The 16,834-nt window shown below is 40.9% G+C and overlaps 1 protein-coding gene across 1 annotated transcript; it reads right to left on the bottom strand.

The window, feature by feature from the left end:
• Positions 1-1,848: 1,848 nt before the first annotated feature.
• On the bottom strand, positions 1,849-11,293 carry RPUSD2 (RNA pseudouridine synthase domain containing 2). The gene is made up of 3 exons (XM_075191743.1): positions 10,842-11,293; positions 7,305-7,601; positions 1,849-3,893 (listed from the first exon to the last, which is right to left on the bottom strand). The coding sequence occupies exons 1-3, from the start codon at positions 11,268-11,270 to the stop codon at positions 3,120-3,122; spliced, it is 1,500 nt and encodes a 499-aa protein (XP_075047844.1). The 5' UTR covers positions 11,271-11,293; the 3' UTR covers positions 1,849-3,119.
• Positions 11,294-16,834: the final 5,541 nt, after the last annotated feature.

Here is a 16,834-nt window from a genome sequence, read left to right as displayed (position 1 = left end):
TAGCTAAACCATTAGCACTGCGATTCAGTGCTGGTATTGATGAAATTTTTATATATATACATACATACACATATACATACATACACATATACATACATACACATATATATACACATACACACACACACACATATATACATACACACACACACACACACACATATATACATACACACATATATACATACACACATATATATATACATACACACATACACATATACATATATACACATATACACATATATATATATATATATATATATATATACACACACACACACACACATACACATATACACACATACACACACACACATTACTGTGCAAAGTGCTGCACAGTAAGAATGTTTTAAAAAATAGAAGTCTTGATTTTTATGAATTAACAAAATGCAGTCAATGAACAGAAGAGATATCTACATCAAAATCAATATTTGGTACAACCACCCTTTCCCTGCAAAACAGCATCAATTCTTCTAGGTACACTTGTACAGTTTTTGAAGAAACTCAGCAGGGAGGTTGTTCCAAACAACTTCTAAGAACTAACCACAGCTCTTCTGTGGATGTGCACTTACTCAAATCCTTCTGTCTCTCTCCATCCAAAGGGATGGAGAGCAGTACAATAATGAGTGTCTGCAGGCAACAGTGAAGCATGGTGGAGGTTCCTTGCAAGTTTGGGGCTGCATTTCAGCAAATGGATTTGGTCAGGATTAATGGTGTCCTCAATGCTGAGAACAGGCAGATACGTATCCATCATGCAATACCATCAAGGAGCCATCTGATTGGCTCCAAATTTATTCTGTAGCAAGACAAGAACCCCAAACATACAATCAATGTCATTAAGAACTATCTGCATCGTAAAGAACAAGGAGTCCTGGAAATCATGATATGGCCCATACAGAAGCCCTGATCTCAATATTATTGAGTCTGTCTGGGATTACATGGAGTCAGAATGATTTGAGCAAGTCTACATCCACAGAAGATCTGTGGTTGGTTCTCAAAGATGTTTGTAACAACCTCCCTGCCGAGTTCCTTTAAAAACTGTGTGCAAGTGTACCTAGAAGAACTGATGCTGTTTTGCAGGCAAAGGGTGGTCACACGAAATATTGATTTGATTTAGATTTCTCTTCTGTTTATTCACTTTGCATTTTGATTAATCAAAATAAGCTATTAACACTTCTATATTTTTAAAGCATTCTTACTTCACAGCATTTTTTCCCACACCTGCCTTAAACTTTCAGTGTGTGTGTGTATATATATATATTTATTATACACACAAAAAACTTAAGAAAATGTATCCACGAGCCCATAAAAATAAAAAAAATAATTGTAAGAGTATTTGTGTGTATTCACGAATACAGCTCCTTAATTTATAATTGCATTTTAGATACATATATTTCACACAGATCCCAGTACGTGGTTTTTTTTTTGTTTTGTTTTTTAAATGAATGCAGAGTCTCTTGTTAGGGTTCCTCTGTGCATATAAATAAATTTGATCTTACTGATGTTTTTAATGTCCGATATATTTGTTTAGGATGCATTACCGTTTTATGAACAATAATCAAAGACTAACCCTATTTTTCCCTGTGTAATGGAAGTGTATTATGGGATTAATGTGTAAAATATTGGTTTAGGTATATATCTAGCTTGCAGAGCTCACTATGCAGTTGCCAATAATTGCCTTCATTTTCCCGTCACACCCTTTTCTTCTCCCTGAGCTCTCAGTCAGTTATTTGGGATAGTGTATAACCAGGTCTGAAAGTGGGCATGAACATGACAAACCAGGCCCACAGCTAGCATGCACATCCCCTTGAATTTGCTTATAGCCTGCACAGAGGAATACCAATACTAGTTCTACCATATACATTTGCGCTTGGCAAAGTTTAGAAAATTTGAGGTTACAGTCATGTTAAAATGCAACCTTGTTAGCACCAATATCCGCAGTTGTTTATGCCAGAACTGATTGATGGTCATATACATGCATAGCACTGTTTGTACACTAAAACTAGTACAATTCTAAATTATTACACAATAAATTTATTTAAAATAACTATACATGGTTTTTTATTGCATTGAGCTAGTCTGTACTCCTTAAAACTAAATGTAAAACCGCGTTCCTGTTAAGGAGCACTTCATACTTTGTTAAACAAATGGGTGGAAGTGGCCTGGTATACAATACTCCTGCTGCTATCAAATTTCACTTACATTTTCCGTACTGCTATTTCAAATACTGGTTACACATATTTGCCATGCCTACAGTTATTGGAAGTGGTAAAGCAAATGTAACTGCGTGGAACCATGTCCAAGGACAGATTCTCATTTCAACCCCACCCCCTCCCCATATAATGAAAGGTGGTTTTACTCTGTACCAACTCATACAATTCACAAAGATTGGCCAGGTCATATATATTTACTATGGCAATGACATTTATTCTAGAGTAAAAATCAACCACATACTACAATGTACTAGTGCAATTGGATGCCACTTATGAGGAAAAACAAAATTCTTGCTGTTAATAGCACTTCTATGGTTTGTGGTAGTATTTTTTGTATGGGTTCAAAAAAAATGGGAAAATACTTATGGGGAGTGAAAATTTTGGATGGAAATGTGTTCTGCCCTGCGGAAACAGGGACTCCTAGTAAGTGTAATGCACTTTAATTATAAAACAGCACTGCCTCTAAAGCTGGCTGTGCAAACAAAACACACAAAAAGAAAAGATTCAGGACGTTTTGTCATTTGTTATGTGTGCAAATGGACAACGGTCCAATTTGAAAATATAACTTGCCACTTGGGGTGGGAAACTAGCAAATGCAATTCTCTGCATACACCTGGCCTCCACTCACATACAAAAGTTATCGTTTTTTAACTAGTGTGAAAAGCTATTTGGCTCGTCAGTAAGAAGCCAGATATTGTCAGGCATGTGAAGCAGCAGTGGGTCTGGGAGTGCGTAGAGAACATTGCGATCTTGCCCCCCACAATACAAATTACTAAAGGACAGGTAAGATGCACTCTAGCAGATTGGTTTTAGTGAGCATTTAGGTTTTAGAAATTATTTCTTACATATGAAATAAATATTTTATTCTAGTCACTATTCAAATCCTTAGATTGGTGCTTGCTTTCAGTCCTCTATCCAGTCATCCTTTGCCCATTCAGGTAGTCCAGTGGAAAAGTCAAAGTCAGCCCACTTATACCGCAAAGCATGAAGGTACATAACCAAATCTTTGGGAGAAGGATCAGCCCTTACAATCCTGCATTCCCCACAGAGTGAGTCTATTAGTCCTTGTCTGCTTTCCTCTGAATCAGTACAGGAAATACTTTCACCAGTGCCTTCCCTTTGATTGTTTTTTAGCTCATCACAATTCACAATTAAAGGCATTTCCTTGGTTGGTTGGTCATGTGCTGGGTCTCTATCCACTGGTGAAGTTTCATGTGATCCACTTTGTAAGCAACGTTGCTGACCTTCACTTTGCTTACTTGGCAACGTTATCTGAAGATCCTCTTCTGCAATATCCAAGATACCCAGACTCTGCTTTGACTTATGTTCCTCTATAAGAGACAGCAAAAGCTCGTCATTTGATTTGTCAATTTCACCCTTTTTGCCTCTGTTGGGACCCCAAGCCTCTGTATTGTAGACTGGATCATTGACAATAGGATGTCCTAAATACTGTAAGTGGACTCTGATTTGGTGTGTACGGCCTGTATAAGGGAAGCATTTAACCACACTAGACTTGCCATTGTAGCTCAGTCTTTGGAAGACAGTTTTGCTGAGTTTGCCTTTTGGATTTACACGACATACGCCAATCTTGTAGGAAACAACCATTATAGGCTCCTCGCAGATCACAGATTCTTCAGGAAACTCACCAATTACTCTACACACATACTCCTTCTCCACCTGTGTAAAGAGGGGGGGGGGGGGAATCTATTAAAAAAAAAAGTCATTTTACTAATTTTTAGCTCTAAATCCACTTTTGCTAATAACATGAGTTGCTGTACCTCAAGTATAACATATTTCATAATTAAGTTACTTATTTTGGGTGCAGAGCATATAGGATGTTAGGGACCAGCCTTTTGGTAATTTTTATTTTGCAGTCTGAAATTCAATCTATATGAATGTGCTTCTAGTTCTACAGCAGTCCATGTTATGGTTGAAAAATGAAGTACACAAAAAAAAAAAAAAAAGCCTTCATGGGCTGGGGGGGATGGGGGATACAAATTCAATTTGGTGTCCAATTCAAATATGTACCTGCAACAATTAGATTTTTCATTTTGTGTGTAAAATATTTTACGAATATATAATTCCACAAAAAAGGAACAAAATTCCCATTACCAAAACATGAAGATATAAGCATTATACATTTCTGAAAAAGGGAATTTTGCGCAGCTTCTTAAAATGAGTTTATATCAGACTTCTCAAAAGGAGGGCGAAATGAAAATAGATGTGTATAGCTGGTACATCTTCTGTCCAATTAACTATAACTGACAGGCAAGACTGGATTTTCACAATGCATTCAATTCTTCAAGTTGCGACAACCTGGAAGAAGCATGGAATGCTATGCAACGCATAAGGAGCACAGCTAAGTATGTAAATTTTGCTTTATAATTCAGTATGATATTTCAGTTAGTATGTGACAACTGAAACATTTTTATCAAATTGATAAAACTTATTAACAGAAAGTTGTAACTTGGTATACTCTTACTGTTGTCATAGGTCTACATAAACATGTAAAATTAAGCAAAATAAAATTAAAATGAAGTGTTAGACTAAAAACAGGCATTTCAATGTTCATAGCCAATATTTGTTTCCAATACATGTAGACCCCTACTTAAGTTATTGCACAGAGTATATGTAAACTGAACTTAACATCAAAGATGGCTTGTGTAACTTAGAACTGTGTAATGTGATCTGACGAGATTTATTTTAAAATAATGTGATACAATTACTGCGACAGTGTCAGAAACATCAAATCTGTATTTGGAAGTTATGTCAATATTGAACTTTTGCAACAAGATCTCATCTCACACCATTCTTCCCCAACTTTCCACATTTGAAGCGAAGGGAGTATCTGATGTGCCAGATGAATGACTGCACTACAGAAATGTGACGCTTGCACAGGTAAAGTGGCTGTGTTAATTAATGATGGAAAAAAATTTTTTTCCATGCATAATTAAAAACAGAGGAGGAAGGGGTTGCAGCAAGTAAATTTCACTGTGAACTTTTCAATCATTCACAAATATGAGGTTCAAAGCGCCCCCTTGACCCACAAGCAGGTTACACTATATAACGATTGTGTTTGGTTTTGAGCTGGTAGTGAAAGAAAAAAGTTAAATCATATTCGGTTGTATCTGAAAGACTATCCCTTGATAAGTATGCCACATACCTATTTAACAAACTTAAAATAGAAGACCTGAAGAAACGCAGCAAAGCTTGGGCTTACAAAGATTAAAATTATTAGACTTTTTCAGATGATGCTAAGCGACACTTCAAGCAGACACTTTAAACACTATCGCTTCCCTTGACATCCCTGTTGAATGGCATATCGTAGCCGATTGCATGCGGGGTGTACCTTGAAGCGAATGATGCATGACAAAATCAAGCCTGCATGTTAACATGAATTTGAAGGGACTGCAAAATCAGTTTGCGGCTAGATCACTTATAAATAACTTATGGTATAACTTTAAAGAAAATAGTGCCGGGCGCTTATTTATATAATTGCAAATGTACTTATTTTTGATATTGTGTGTATTTTGGTAAAGGAAATATCTTTATTTCTAAGACCAGGAGAGGAAATTAGTTTTAAGTTTGCTAGAGGAAATGCATTATTTCTGAGGTATATACCTGAAGCAAAAAGCACTTGTTGATGAAGTCTTTGTGTATTTTGGTGTGGGGAAATGACTTGTTTGGAGGTTAGTAACTTTTCTTTGGGAATGTGTATTCTGCAACTGTCTGAAGAAAGGACCCATGTTAATTAGATGTGTGAGGGTCCAGCACCTGAAGGCACAGGAAGGTTTAAATAGACTTGCTGTTAGATTTTCTGTGTCTAAAATAAGATGCAGGAAATCACAGCAAGTTTTAGGGTATCACAGATAAGTGTAAATATTGTTAGCTTTGCATGTAAATCCATGTTTGGGTAAACATATTGCATCCAGATTCTAAAAATAGCTCAGACCTCAGGGGGCTGGCTTACCCTGTGAAGCTGTGTCCAACTGTATAAAAATAGCACTGTTTGTATTGAAAATTGTTGTTCTTGTTTCATTTGACTTGCTCACTGCTACCTTCAACCAGGATGAGCAAATAAACATCACTTGCTTCAAAGACTTGCTTGGAAACTTCTCCATCCCTGTGACCTACAGATTAGACCCAACTCTAATCTGTTCCTGGCTGTTCTGAGATTTGGACCCAGTAATGCGTTTGTAAGCCCCTCCTACTGCAGTTAGAGGGCACATTAGGGATAAGGAACAGTAGCAAAGTAAGCCCAGTTGGTTTCCAGCAGCAACAGGCAGGGTGGCATAGGTTGCATCCTGTCAGTTTGTTAATGAATTGTGTGTTACCCAAGTGCTCAAGTAACCATAGTTTTTGTATTAATATTATGATTGATATGTATGGTTTTTCTACTTTTCTTTATATAAAACACAGTCAACAATTTTGTCTCAATAAATGAATTTAAATAAGAGAAAGAGTTGGTAAACTCAGTTTCAAACTGTTAGCCAGTGACCATTCCCACTTTAGTCTCAACACTTATTTTCACTACCTCTTGAATGGTGCAATAAATATTTTACCAAACAAAAAAAATGATTTTGAAAGTGCCTCTCAATTCACAGAATTGTAATTTCTTTTGTAGCCAATATAACTGTTTGATACGTGTTAATCCGGCAACACAATAACAATTATGTTGAACAAGTGTTAATATGAACACAAAATAGTTAACGCTCATTGGACATTATAGCACAACCATGACATCTTGTTTTAGGTTTTCCTTCTCTCTTCGAAAAATTTGCAAAATATAACTGAAATACCAGGAGATGTTTCCCCCTAATGTTAGTCCATGACTGAATTTTGTGTGTGGGGCATTACCACAGTAGAGAGAAAATATAAACACCACACATCTTTGTAGAATCACAATAATCCCCATTCCATCACACTTTGGTTTCCTCCGTTCATACCAAAACTATTGCTTTGAAGGGGCAGAGTGTAGACGATGAAAGAACGAAGTTAGATAGTGTATAGATTCTGGAATCAGAAAATATAAATATGGAGCACAGTATTAGTATGAAGTGTTCCTTCTACTAATTTCTTGTGACTCACCTGCCTCTCTCGCACTTGCTCAGCCATCTTTTTGGACACTTCCACAGTTTTGGCAAACACAAGCACACCAGAAGTCAAACGATCCAAGCGGTGAATAGTGTACAGTGCCTTCAAATTATGCTCTTTGCCCAAAATAAAAATAACAGTGTTGTGCCGGTAGCGACCACAGGGATGGACTGGCAGCGATGATGGTTTGTCCACGGCTACAATCTCATCATTTTCAGCTAGGATGCACAGGGGCTGGGCAGTTACAGGAGGCTCATGACGATGCACTGTGTTCCTGAGGAAATCATTATCCTACAGAGCAAGCAAGCGAAAGACAAATGTCACAGACCATATAAATATCTACTTCACAACTACGCTGTTACAGCTAACGAACTGAAAACTCAAACTCAGTTTTAATTTTATGCTGGTTCTAACAATGATGACAAACTGTTGAGGGGGGGGGGGGGGGGGGGGGAAATAGAAAAGTTGAGAATATACATAATTAAAATAGCCATTTATCCACTTACCAACACATCTACCAATATGGAGATGTCACAGAGCATGAGTATAGTGTGGTGTAATAATTCAATATGGAACCTGACTAAATAGCCACTTTTATCTACCTAGGCGTCATCACACTCGGGGGGAATATATACTAAACTGCGGGTTTGTAAAAGTGGAGAGGTTGCCTATAGCAACCAACCAGATTCTAGATGTTTAGTGCATTCTACAAAATGACAGGTAGAATTCGATTGGTTGCTATAGACAACATCTCCACTTTTTCAAACGCACAGTTAAGTATACCCAAGACAGCTTCAGTACTCTAGTGATGAAATCACTAGTTTCCAAGTTGGGAAAGGATGCATTCCAGAAGCTTATCAGTTAACTGTGGGGATTCTAGTAATAAGACCTTTAAACAGTTAATGGTGAAAGGGATTATCAGAAACATTGTCAAGATCACAAATACTCAAGTTACTAGATTTTGAGATTTCTGAATCTAAAACAGGTTTTAAGTTTTTTTTTTTGGTTTTTTTTTTACTAGCGACATGTATCTGCTAATTAGTGCAGTCTACAGTTTGTTTCCATAGTTGCAGAGTCAGTCCTTAAGAACCTTGGTAACTAACATAATTCTTCCAATTAGGCAAAAATAATTTGTACAAAATGATCATTCATTCAATACAGTTTAGCAACAGTACCAGTTCTGGCTCCAATAGAACATACAACAGCAGAAGCACTGGTGGATATTACTTATGGATTTACCAAAATATGTATTCATCTATAAGAACAGAGGGTTATGGGGATCTGCTCTCCCTATATACAAAAGAAAGAAACTAAATGCTGCCGTGAAAATTGAAAATATAGAAGGGGAGTCCCACTCCTTGAAGTAGATAATTTATAAAAGTAGATACCTTGGCGCAATATATATATATATATATATATTAATCTTTATGAACACTTTTAACAATTAACAAATTAAAAACATCTTAGTATACCAAATTTCAGCCCTTTCTGAATTTTTTTTTTCACACACACACTAAGAATTTAGTAGGTCAGTGTATAACTCTGCCCAGCAGGTGGCACTGCAGCTTGGTTTTATTTTTTCCACACACACACACACAGACAGACTAACACACGCCACTAGACATTTATATTATAGATATATATATATGGAAAAGTATTTATTACAATAAAGATACTTGAACAATCTTAAAATTAGAAAAGATTGCAACCTCGATATAAATTAACTTGCATATGCAAGGATATTCATAAAATTTCAACACAAAAGACTCACTTGCAACTTAGTATTCTGCATACAAGAATTTATCAGCGAGGAAGCTTCTTGTAAGCAAAACGCGTTGGATTCACTACTTAAACGTTCCATCTACTACTTTACATCCTTTCATATATGGTATTGTGAGGGTTTGCAAAATAAAAATGATATATCCATATAAGTAATCATTATGTTATAGCTTTAAAAAAAATTAGCAGATATTTTACTCAGAATGAGAAAAGACAAAGATTGAAGTTTTGAAAAATGTTGCAAAAGATGTTCTCAGAGAATATGGACAAGCCAAGGACGCACAGCTGAATGTTTTATGAAAAGTAACATTTAGACTGGTGAGAAAATAAAAATATAAGAAAGACTTGTTTAAAACTTACAAATTTCAGAATACGTATAATGTATCATTAGCTTATTGTATTCATAATTTACTGTTTTCTAATTGGTTGTTGCGCTGTTATACCTCTAAAACTTCTAATTGGCTGTTACACTACTATACCCCTAAAAACTATTATGTATAATTATACGATTCTGGAGTAAAGCAGTTTTCAGTTTGGAAACCAGACACTTGTGTGGTCTCATTCTGTGCTCTGATCGATTGTTACTATAGATATTTGATAAACTGCTGACTGACTTATTCAATTACAGGTGGTTATTCTGTTAACATAGGTAAAGAACCCCAACATTTCCACAATCCAGAGTGCTTCTGTCCGGTTCATCCAAAGTGAGACGCATGTGCATTTGGTACACAGTCGCGATGGAGAGGGATTTACCTCTGGTGTTCGGCAGACAAGAAATCTTGAGGCGGGACGGGGAGATGGAGTGACATCTGTAAGGCACTATGAGGAGGGCAAGTCCTACCGTTTGTCCTTGGATCTTGGAGATTTCTGGACAGTTTGAACTGTGGCTGTCTACACCTAGGAACACCTCATTGTCGGACACATTTCTTACCAGCTGGTGAAAATCACATCTATAATCAGTGCGCAAAATGTGGTAGCAGATTATTTATTGAAAGATTGAGTGCGGTTATGATTTTTCATACATTGAAATTTGTGCCGAACTTTCAGAGCTCTAATAACATGTCTATATTTACGGACCTTTGCATTGATTTTTTTCCTGTATGCAGAATACCAAGTTGCAAGTGAGTCTCTGTTGAAATTTTATGAATATCTTTGCATATGCAAGTTAATTTATAATGAGGTTGCAATCTCTTCTAATTTTAAGATTGTTCAAGATCCTTTATTGTAATAAACTTTTTCATAATACACACACACACACACACACACACATATATATACACATTCATCTATGCCTGTACAGAATTCATAATGATCATTTGAGAACTGCTACTAGAACACATACTATGCATATTACTTTATATTATCTGTTGTGCAATATGCTCATGGCATCCTTTTCTCTAAATTATTGCATCCTCTACTCTGGATTGAACAGTACAGTATCAATACATAACATTAATGTAATATTGAATAAGGAAACCAGACAGATGCTTTAGGAAACTAAACAGATTGTGTGTATAATTATATGACTATCCAAGTGGGAAGCACAGATGAACAAATGCAAAAAAATAAGAGCACTGACAACTCTAGTATGTAGCAACAGTTGCTTTTCAGATTGTTATAACTCTCTGATGCAAAATGAGGACAAATGATAGAGGTACAGTAACTAGGCAAAGGTAGAACTAGGAAACTATAGCCATTTGCAATAAGAATATGAATCAATATGGAGGGATTTAATATCTCACCACACCTCACCTTGAGCACTACGTTCAGGTCTGTGACCGTGTGCTGATTAAGCCTCAACCTGCCGGCCTGGGCGGCCAGCTTGTAGTACTCCAATGGCTCTGAGCGGAACTCTGTGCTGAACACTTCCAGCAAGCTTTTCCCCAGCCAGCGCCCTTTGCAGTACGTCTCGAAATCGAAGTAGTAAGGTCGGACTTTGCGCAGCCCGTTCTCCAGATAGGATTCGGTCTCCCGGAAATGTTCATCTCCGAAGCTGACCCCAGCTCTCCGCTTCGTAGGTGGCGGCACATAGCGATCATCGGGACCATCTCCCTGTTGCTTCTTCTTCTTCTTGCTGTCTAAACCACCAGCAGCCTGTCCCTCCGCCTTCTTCCTCTTCAGCGACATCTGAGCTATAACCGCGGTCACCAGTCGTCCACTGCCACTCACCGCCGCTCTCATCACCACGTGGTCGGGCGCTCACTTATGACGTCAGATGCTATGGCCTGTCAGTTTACGGAATTAGTACTCTCCCTTCTCAGACTGAGTCTGTGGTGTGGGCTAGCTTACTGTACGCCTTGGCATATAGTGGTGCCTAATGCAAGTATTAACGTGGTGGCCCTCGGCGTGCCCAATGTTTGTCAGGATTGAAAACTATGCTTTGGGCTGTATTGTCCCTTTGTTGCCAAAGTAGCAAACACTCCAACCGGTACACAATGTTCTGCTTAAGAATTTACTGGATACTTTTTATTCCAGGTTCATGTGCTAAATAACCGTTGAGAAAGGCGTTTTATTTACCATCAGTTAATTAGTTCAGCCCAGGTTACTGAATTGGGAAGTTCGGTACTAGAGTATTTTGTAGCAGGTAGAAGGCAGGGCCGGATTGGGACTAAAAATCAGCCCTGGCATTTAAAGTACACAGGCCCACCTCAGTTCCAGATCATAATTATCACAGTACTTTTTGCTTATTTTATCATAATCAGACAATCTATGAAAGCATGCTGCTGTCAAACATAAGTATGCTTGATGAACAGCCCCAGTACGCCTCCTGTGGTTCTCCAGTTTACATGGAACTATAAATCCCAGCATGCCCCACAATAGGCTGGCAGATATACTGAGACATCTAGTTCCACAGCAGCTAGAGAGCTACGGGGTGTTGGGGTATGTTAATATAGTACTCTGTGGATCAGCTGTTTGCTGTCTGTTACCTGCCATATCCTGTGAGATACAAATATATTACCGCGCAGCTTGATTCTCTATTTGCAGCATAAGGCGCACCAGTATCACACAATGGTATATACAGGGCTGGCTACAGAAATTTGGGGGTGGTACAGTGAACTTTGGAGCAGGAAAGAAACCAAAAAGGGCATGACCAAATTGTGTTATGGGTGTGCCCCCCACCCAGACACATTATGACACCCCCGGCCAGGGGTGGGCTGGGCAGGGAGCATCGGCCCCCTGGGCCGCTCAGAATCACGGCTGTTAGGGCCGCCCGCTCCCCGGAAGTAATATCAATGTGATGCAGCCCCTATTATGTAACATGGTTATCATTTCAGATAGATGTTGGACAAATACACAGACAATACTGTGTGCACTACTGTTAGTTGCACGCAGTTCTGCCTTCACAAGCAGCACAGTGTGAAGCAGGACATACCTCCCAACTGTCCTTGTAGTCGGACCAAAATGTCACGAAACGAGACAGCCACCCAAATTCGGGAATTCCCCACCAGATTCAAGACAGTTGGCAGACTGTCCTGTTCTCTCCTACTGGTTCTTGTCACTTTCACCACCTGTGGCTGCGGGTATCTTTAATTGCTGCTTGTCTGGATCCTGGAATGTTTGAGCTCCTATGTGGAAAAAAATGGGTACATATAATTTAGAAAACTCCAATCAGCCCTGGTGTTTAATCACTACAACCCATGTTTTATAATTAGGGCTCCCTCCAGCCCCAACATTAAAATACTAGTATTCACATTTAATAAATAAACCTATATCCCTTCCTCCAAACAACCCCAGCAATAAATGAAATAGCATTTACTTTTAAAAAATATACCTATTTCCCGAAACCATCTCTGCCATTAAATAATTAATATTCACATTTAATAAATAGACATAATTTTTTTCCCAAACAGCCCCATTTTCAATTAATAGCCCCCAACCCACCCTAGCATTAAATTAAAGGTTCAATCACCCCTTCTTAAATTGATAGACCCCGATATTAAATTAAATTGACCCACATTGCCCCACAAATAAAATAGCACCAATTAAATATTTAGCCCCCACCTAAACTCCACCATTAAATTAATAGCCTACCTCCCACATTACATTAACACTCCCCCTTCCCTCATGCCTAAGTACGTGCCCCCAATTGATATTAAGCCACCATAGTGCCCCCAAATCATATTATACCATATAGTAGTGCCCCAAAATTATATTATACCATACAGTAGTGCCCCAAAATCATATTATACCATACAGTAGTGCCCCAGTTCATATTATGTCACAATAGTGCCCCCAAATCATATTATACTACAGAGTAAACATATTAACGCCACTAAATTATATTTGTATAAACTGAGTTTATATAAATATTCATCAGGAATTATTATAGATTATACAGAAGAGCATACTAACTGCAATATAGAAGTATATTAAAAGTCAGCTTGGAGCTCTGTAACCTCATGGCTTGTGGCTTCTTTTATGTTATAGTAAGTCCTCAGAGTTTTCTGTAGCATCCCCCCCCCCCATTTTCTGTGTGGCATCCTCCTCCCCCCCTGTTTTCTGTGTGGCATCCTTTCTCCCCCCCCCCCCCCTCCATTTTCTGTGGGGCGCCCTTTCTCTTCCCCTCCATTTTCTGTGTGGCATCCTTACTCCCTCCGTTTTCTGTGTGGCATCCTTTCTCCCCACCCCCCCTGTTTTCTGTGTGGCATCTTTTCTTTCTCCCCCCACGTTTTCTGTGTGGTATCCTTTCTCTCCCCTCCCCGTTTTCTGTGTGACACCCTTTCTCTCCCTCCCCCGTTTTCTGTGTGGCATCCTTTCTCTCCCTCCCTCCCCGTTTTCTGTGTGGCATCCTTTCTCTCCCCCCCCCTCCCCGTTTTCTGTGTGGCATCCTTTCTCTCCCCCTCCCTCCCTGTTTTCTGTGTGGCATCCTTTCTCTCCCTCCCTCCCCGTTTTCTGTGTGGCATCCTTTCTCTCCCCCCCCCTCCCCGTTTTCTGTGTGGCATCCTTTCTCTCCCCCTCCCTCCCTGTTTTCTGTGTGGCACCCTTTCTCTCCCCCCTCCTCCGTTTTTTCTGTAGCATCCTCTCTCTCCCCCTCCCCCCATTTTAGTGTACTTTTTCACCTTCTTTCCTCTTCTTCTTTCTGTCTTCTTCTATCTGCTCCTCTGACAGCTTGCAGGACCCGGGCAGTTTTGAAAGTGCGGAGCGGCACATGTAGTCATGTGGCTGTTTCCTGGGGAGAAGCCAGCCACCAGGAAGCCTGTCACTGATAGGTTGTCAGTGTCGGTGCACTAATTGCCCAGGACCCGGCCCAACTGACCATTGGCCCTTCTGGCATTTGCAGAAGTGCCAGATGGCCAGGCCGGTCCTGGTAGAAGGGGTCATGCTAGAGAGTCTGCTGCATTTGGCAACTGTGGAACAATATAGCCCATAGTGTATATCTCACATTGTCACGACCCGCGGCGGTACTCACAGCCGCCACGGCTCGCTAAGGCAACGGTCGAACGCTCCCTCAGCGCGGCGTTCCGGCAGTATAGAGTGCCGGGCGCGCACGTGTGTTCACTAGATCATTCTTTAGATTCAGCCTGTGGGCTGAATTAGCAGGCATTAGCCTGCAAGTGTGCATTGCAGGGGCAAGCTCTGATTGGTTATCTGTGTAGCAGGTAATTAGCCTGCAAGTGTGCATACTCCAGGGGCAAGCCCTGATTGGTCCATCTGTGTATTTAAGGCAGTGAGGTCTGCAGCCTCATTGCCGGTTATAGCTTTTCTGTCACAGTTCTGCTTGCTCCTTGCTCCTTGTTCCTGTCCTGTGGATACCCTGTCAGATTTCTCGTGTATGACCCCTTGCTTGGATTTGGACCCTGCCTATTTTGCTCGTGACCCTGACATTTCCTGCCTGTATCTTGGACCTTGCTACCGTGCCTGTGACTTCTGACCTTGGCTTGTTTGGATACGCTGTCTGCTGCCAGCCCTCAACCATTGCCTGGCCTTCACTCCGCTTTCCTGGGTTCTCCCCAGCCGGTACACATTTCACGACCCTCTGTTAGTCTGTGGCCAAGTCTGTCCCACCACTATGGGCAACAGTGAACACCAGACTCTCAGAGCAGACTCGGGTTTTGCTGTACCGGTTAGAGGGGTTCCTAACACACATATGATATTATTGTTAGTGTCTGGTGCCACACGTTGGTAGTACAAACAAGGTAGACAATGGTACCATATAAGTCAAGTCATATTACAAAGGCCAATTCCAGGGCACTTACATTGATGACAAGGGAGGGGTGGAAAGCAAGTAGTGAAGAGGAGGGAGTGTCATGCTGGAGAGATCTCACAATCTAAAAGGGAGGGGTTGGAGTGGAAAAACTTGGGGGTGACATGTAGAGGGGAAGAGAGAGGATGAGGTGTTAAGCAGCGGCCTACTAAGCTTTGGTGAACAGTTGAGTTTTGAGAGAGTGTTTAAAGCATTGGAGGCTAGGGCAGAGTCTAAGGTGACCATTTAAGTTTGAAGATACGTGGTTCCCAAATCACTCAGACACGGTATTAGAATAAAAAATAGAAGGATGATTTATTTTGCAGAGCAGGATTATATACAGCACGGCCCCTTAACGATAGCAGGTCCAACAAGTGAGGAAATCAATTCAAATAAATTCAGTGAGATAGGTTCCACAGCACATCTCTGGCAGAGCATCACCTTTTGGCCAAAGTCAGTCACAGACCTGTCCAGCCTCCAGGGCAGCCTCTTTTATCACCTCATAATCCCACCTTGGGAACTGCCTGCCCCAGCGCTTCTCACACCATTCAGCCCCCTCCCCTACCTCCCCAGGTGTCTTCCCTCAGGTGACCCCTGCTGGGTCCGGCTCTTGGCTGTCTGTAGAGCTCACTGGTGGACAATAGGGAGCAAACAGAATTAACAATGCTATCTTAATTCACTCAACTCCTGAGTGTTCCTTGTGGAGGTGGAATTTAACCCCTGAAGTACTTTTCCAAGGAGATGTTATAGTTCCATCACTGATACTTCCTGATAACAACATGGTTAAAAAGTGCAGTTCAAGTATGTATTAGATTGAGGCAGCGGTTCCCAAAGTGTGCGCCGCGGCTCCCTGGGGTGCCACGGTGCTGTCATAGGGGTGCCGCGATCACCCTCAGAAGAAAAAGAAAAAAGAGAAGAACTTACATTTCCAGCGCCGGATCCTCCTCACTCTACTCGCTGACTGCTGGGCGTTACGTCATTATGCCTGACAGTGTCAGTGAGGAGCAGCAGCAGAGAGAAGACAGCAGAAAATGAGGAAAAAGGTAAGTAAACGGAGAGTGAAGGGGGGACACAGAGAGAGAGACGCTGAAGGAGGGGAGGGGGACACAGAGAGAGAGACGCTGAAGGAGGGGAGGGGGACACAGAGATGCTGAAGGATGGGAGGGGGACACGGAGAGAGACTCTGAAGGAGGGGAGGGGGACACAGAGAGAGACGCTGAAGGAGGGGAGGGGGACACGGAAAGAGACGCTGAAGGAGGGGAGGGGGACACAGAGAGAGACGCTGAAGGAGGGGAGGGGGACACAGAGAGAGAGACGCTGAAGGAGGGGAGGGGGACACAGAGAGAGAGACGCTGAAGGAGGGGAGGGGGACACAGAGAGAGAGACGCTGAAGGAGGGGAGGGGGACAGAGAGACGCTGAAGGAGGGGAGGGAGACACAGACGCTGAAGGAGGGGAGGGGGACACAGAGAGACGCTGAAGGAGGGGAGGGGGACACAGAGAGACGCTGAAGGAGGGGAGGGGGACACAGGGTGAGCTGGCAAAGAGGGGGACACAGGGTGA

The sequence above is a fragment of the Mixophyes fleayi genome, chromosome 12, assembly GCF_038048845.1.
Source record: "Mixophyes fleayi isolate aMixFle1 chromosome 12, aMixFle1.hap1, whole genome shotgun sequence".
Lineage (NCBI taxonomy): Eukaryota > Metazoa > Chordata > Amphibia > Anura > Limnodynastidae > Mixophyes > Mixophyes fleayi.
The sequence above is the reverse complement of the archived record's forward strand: the minus strand, read 5'-3'. Positions and strand labels throughout refer to the sequence as shown.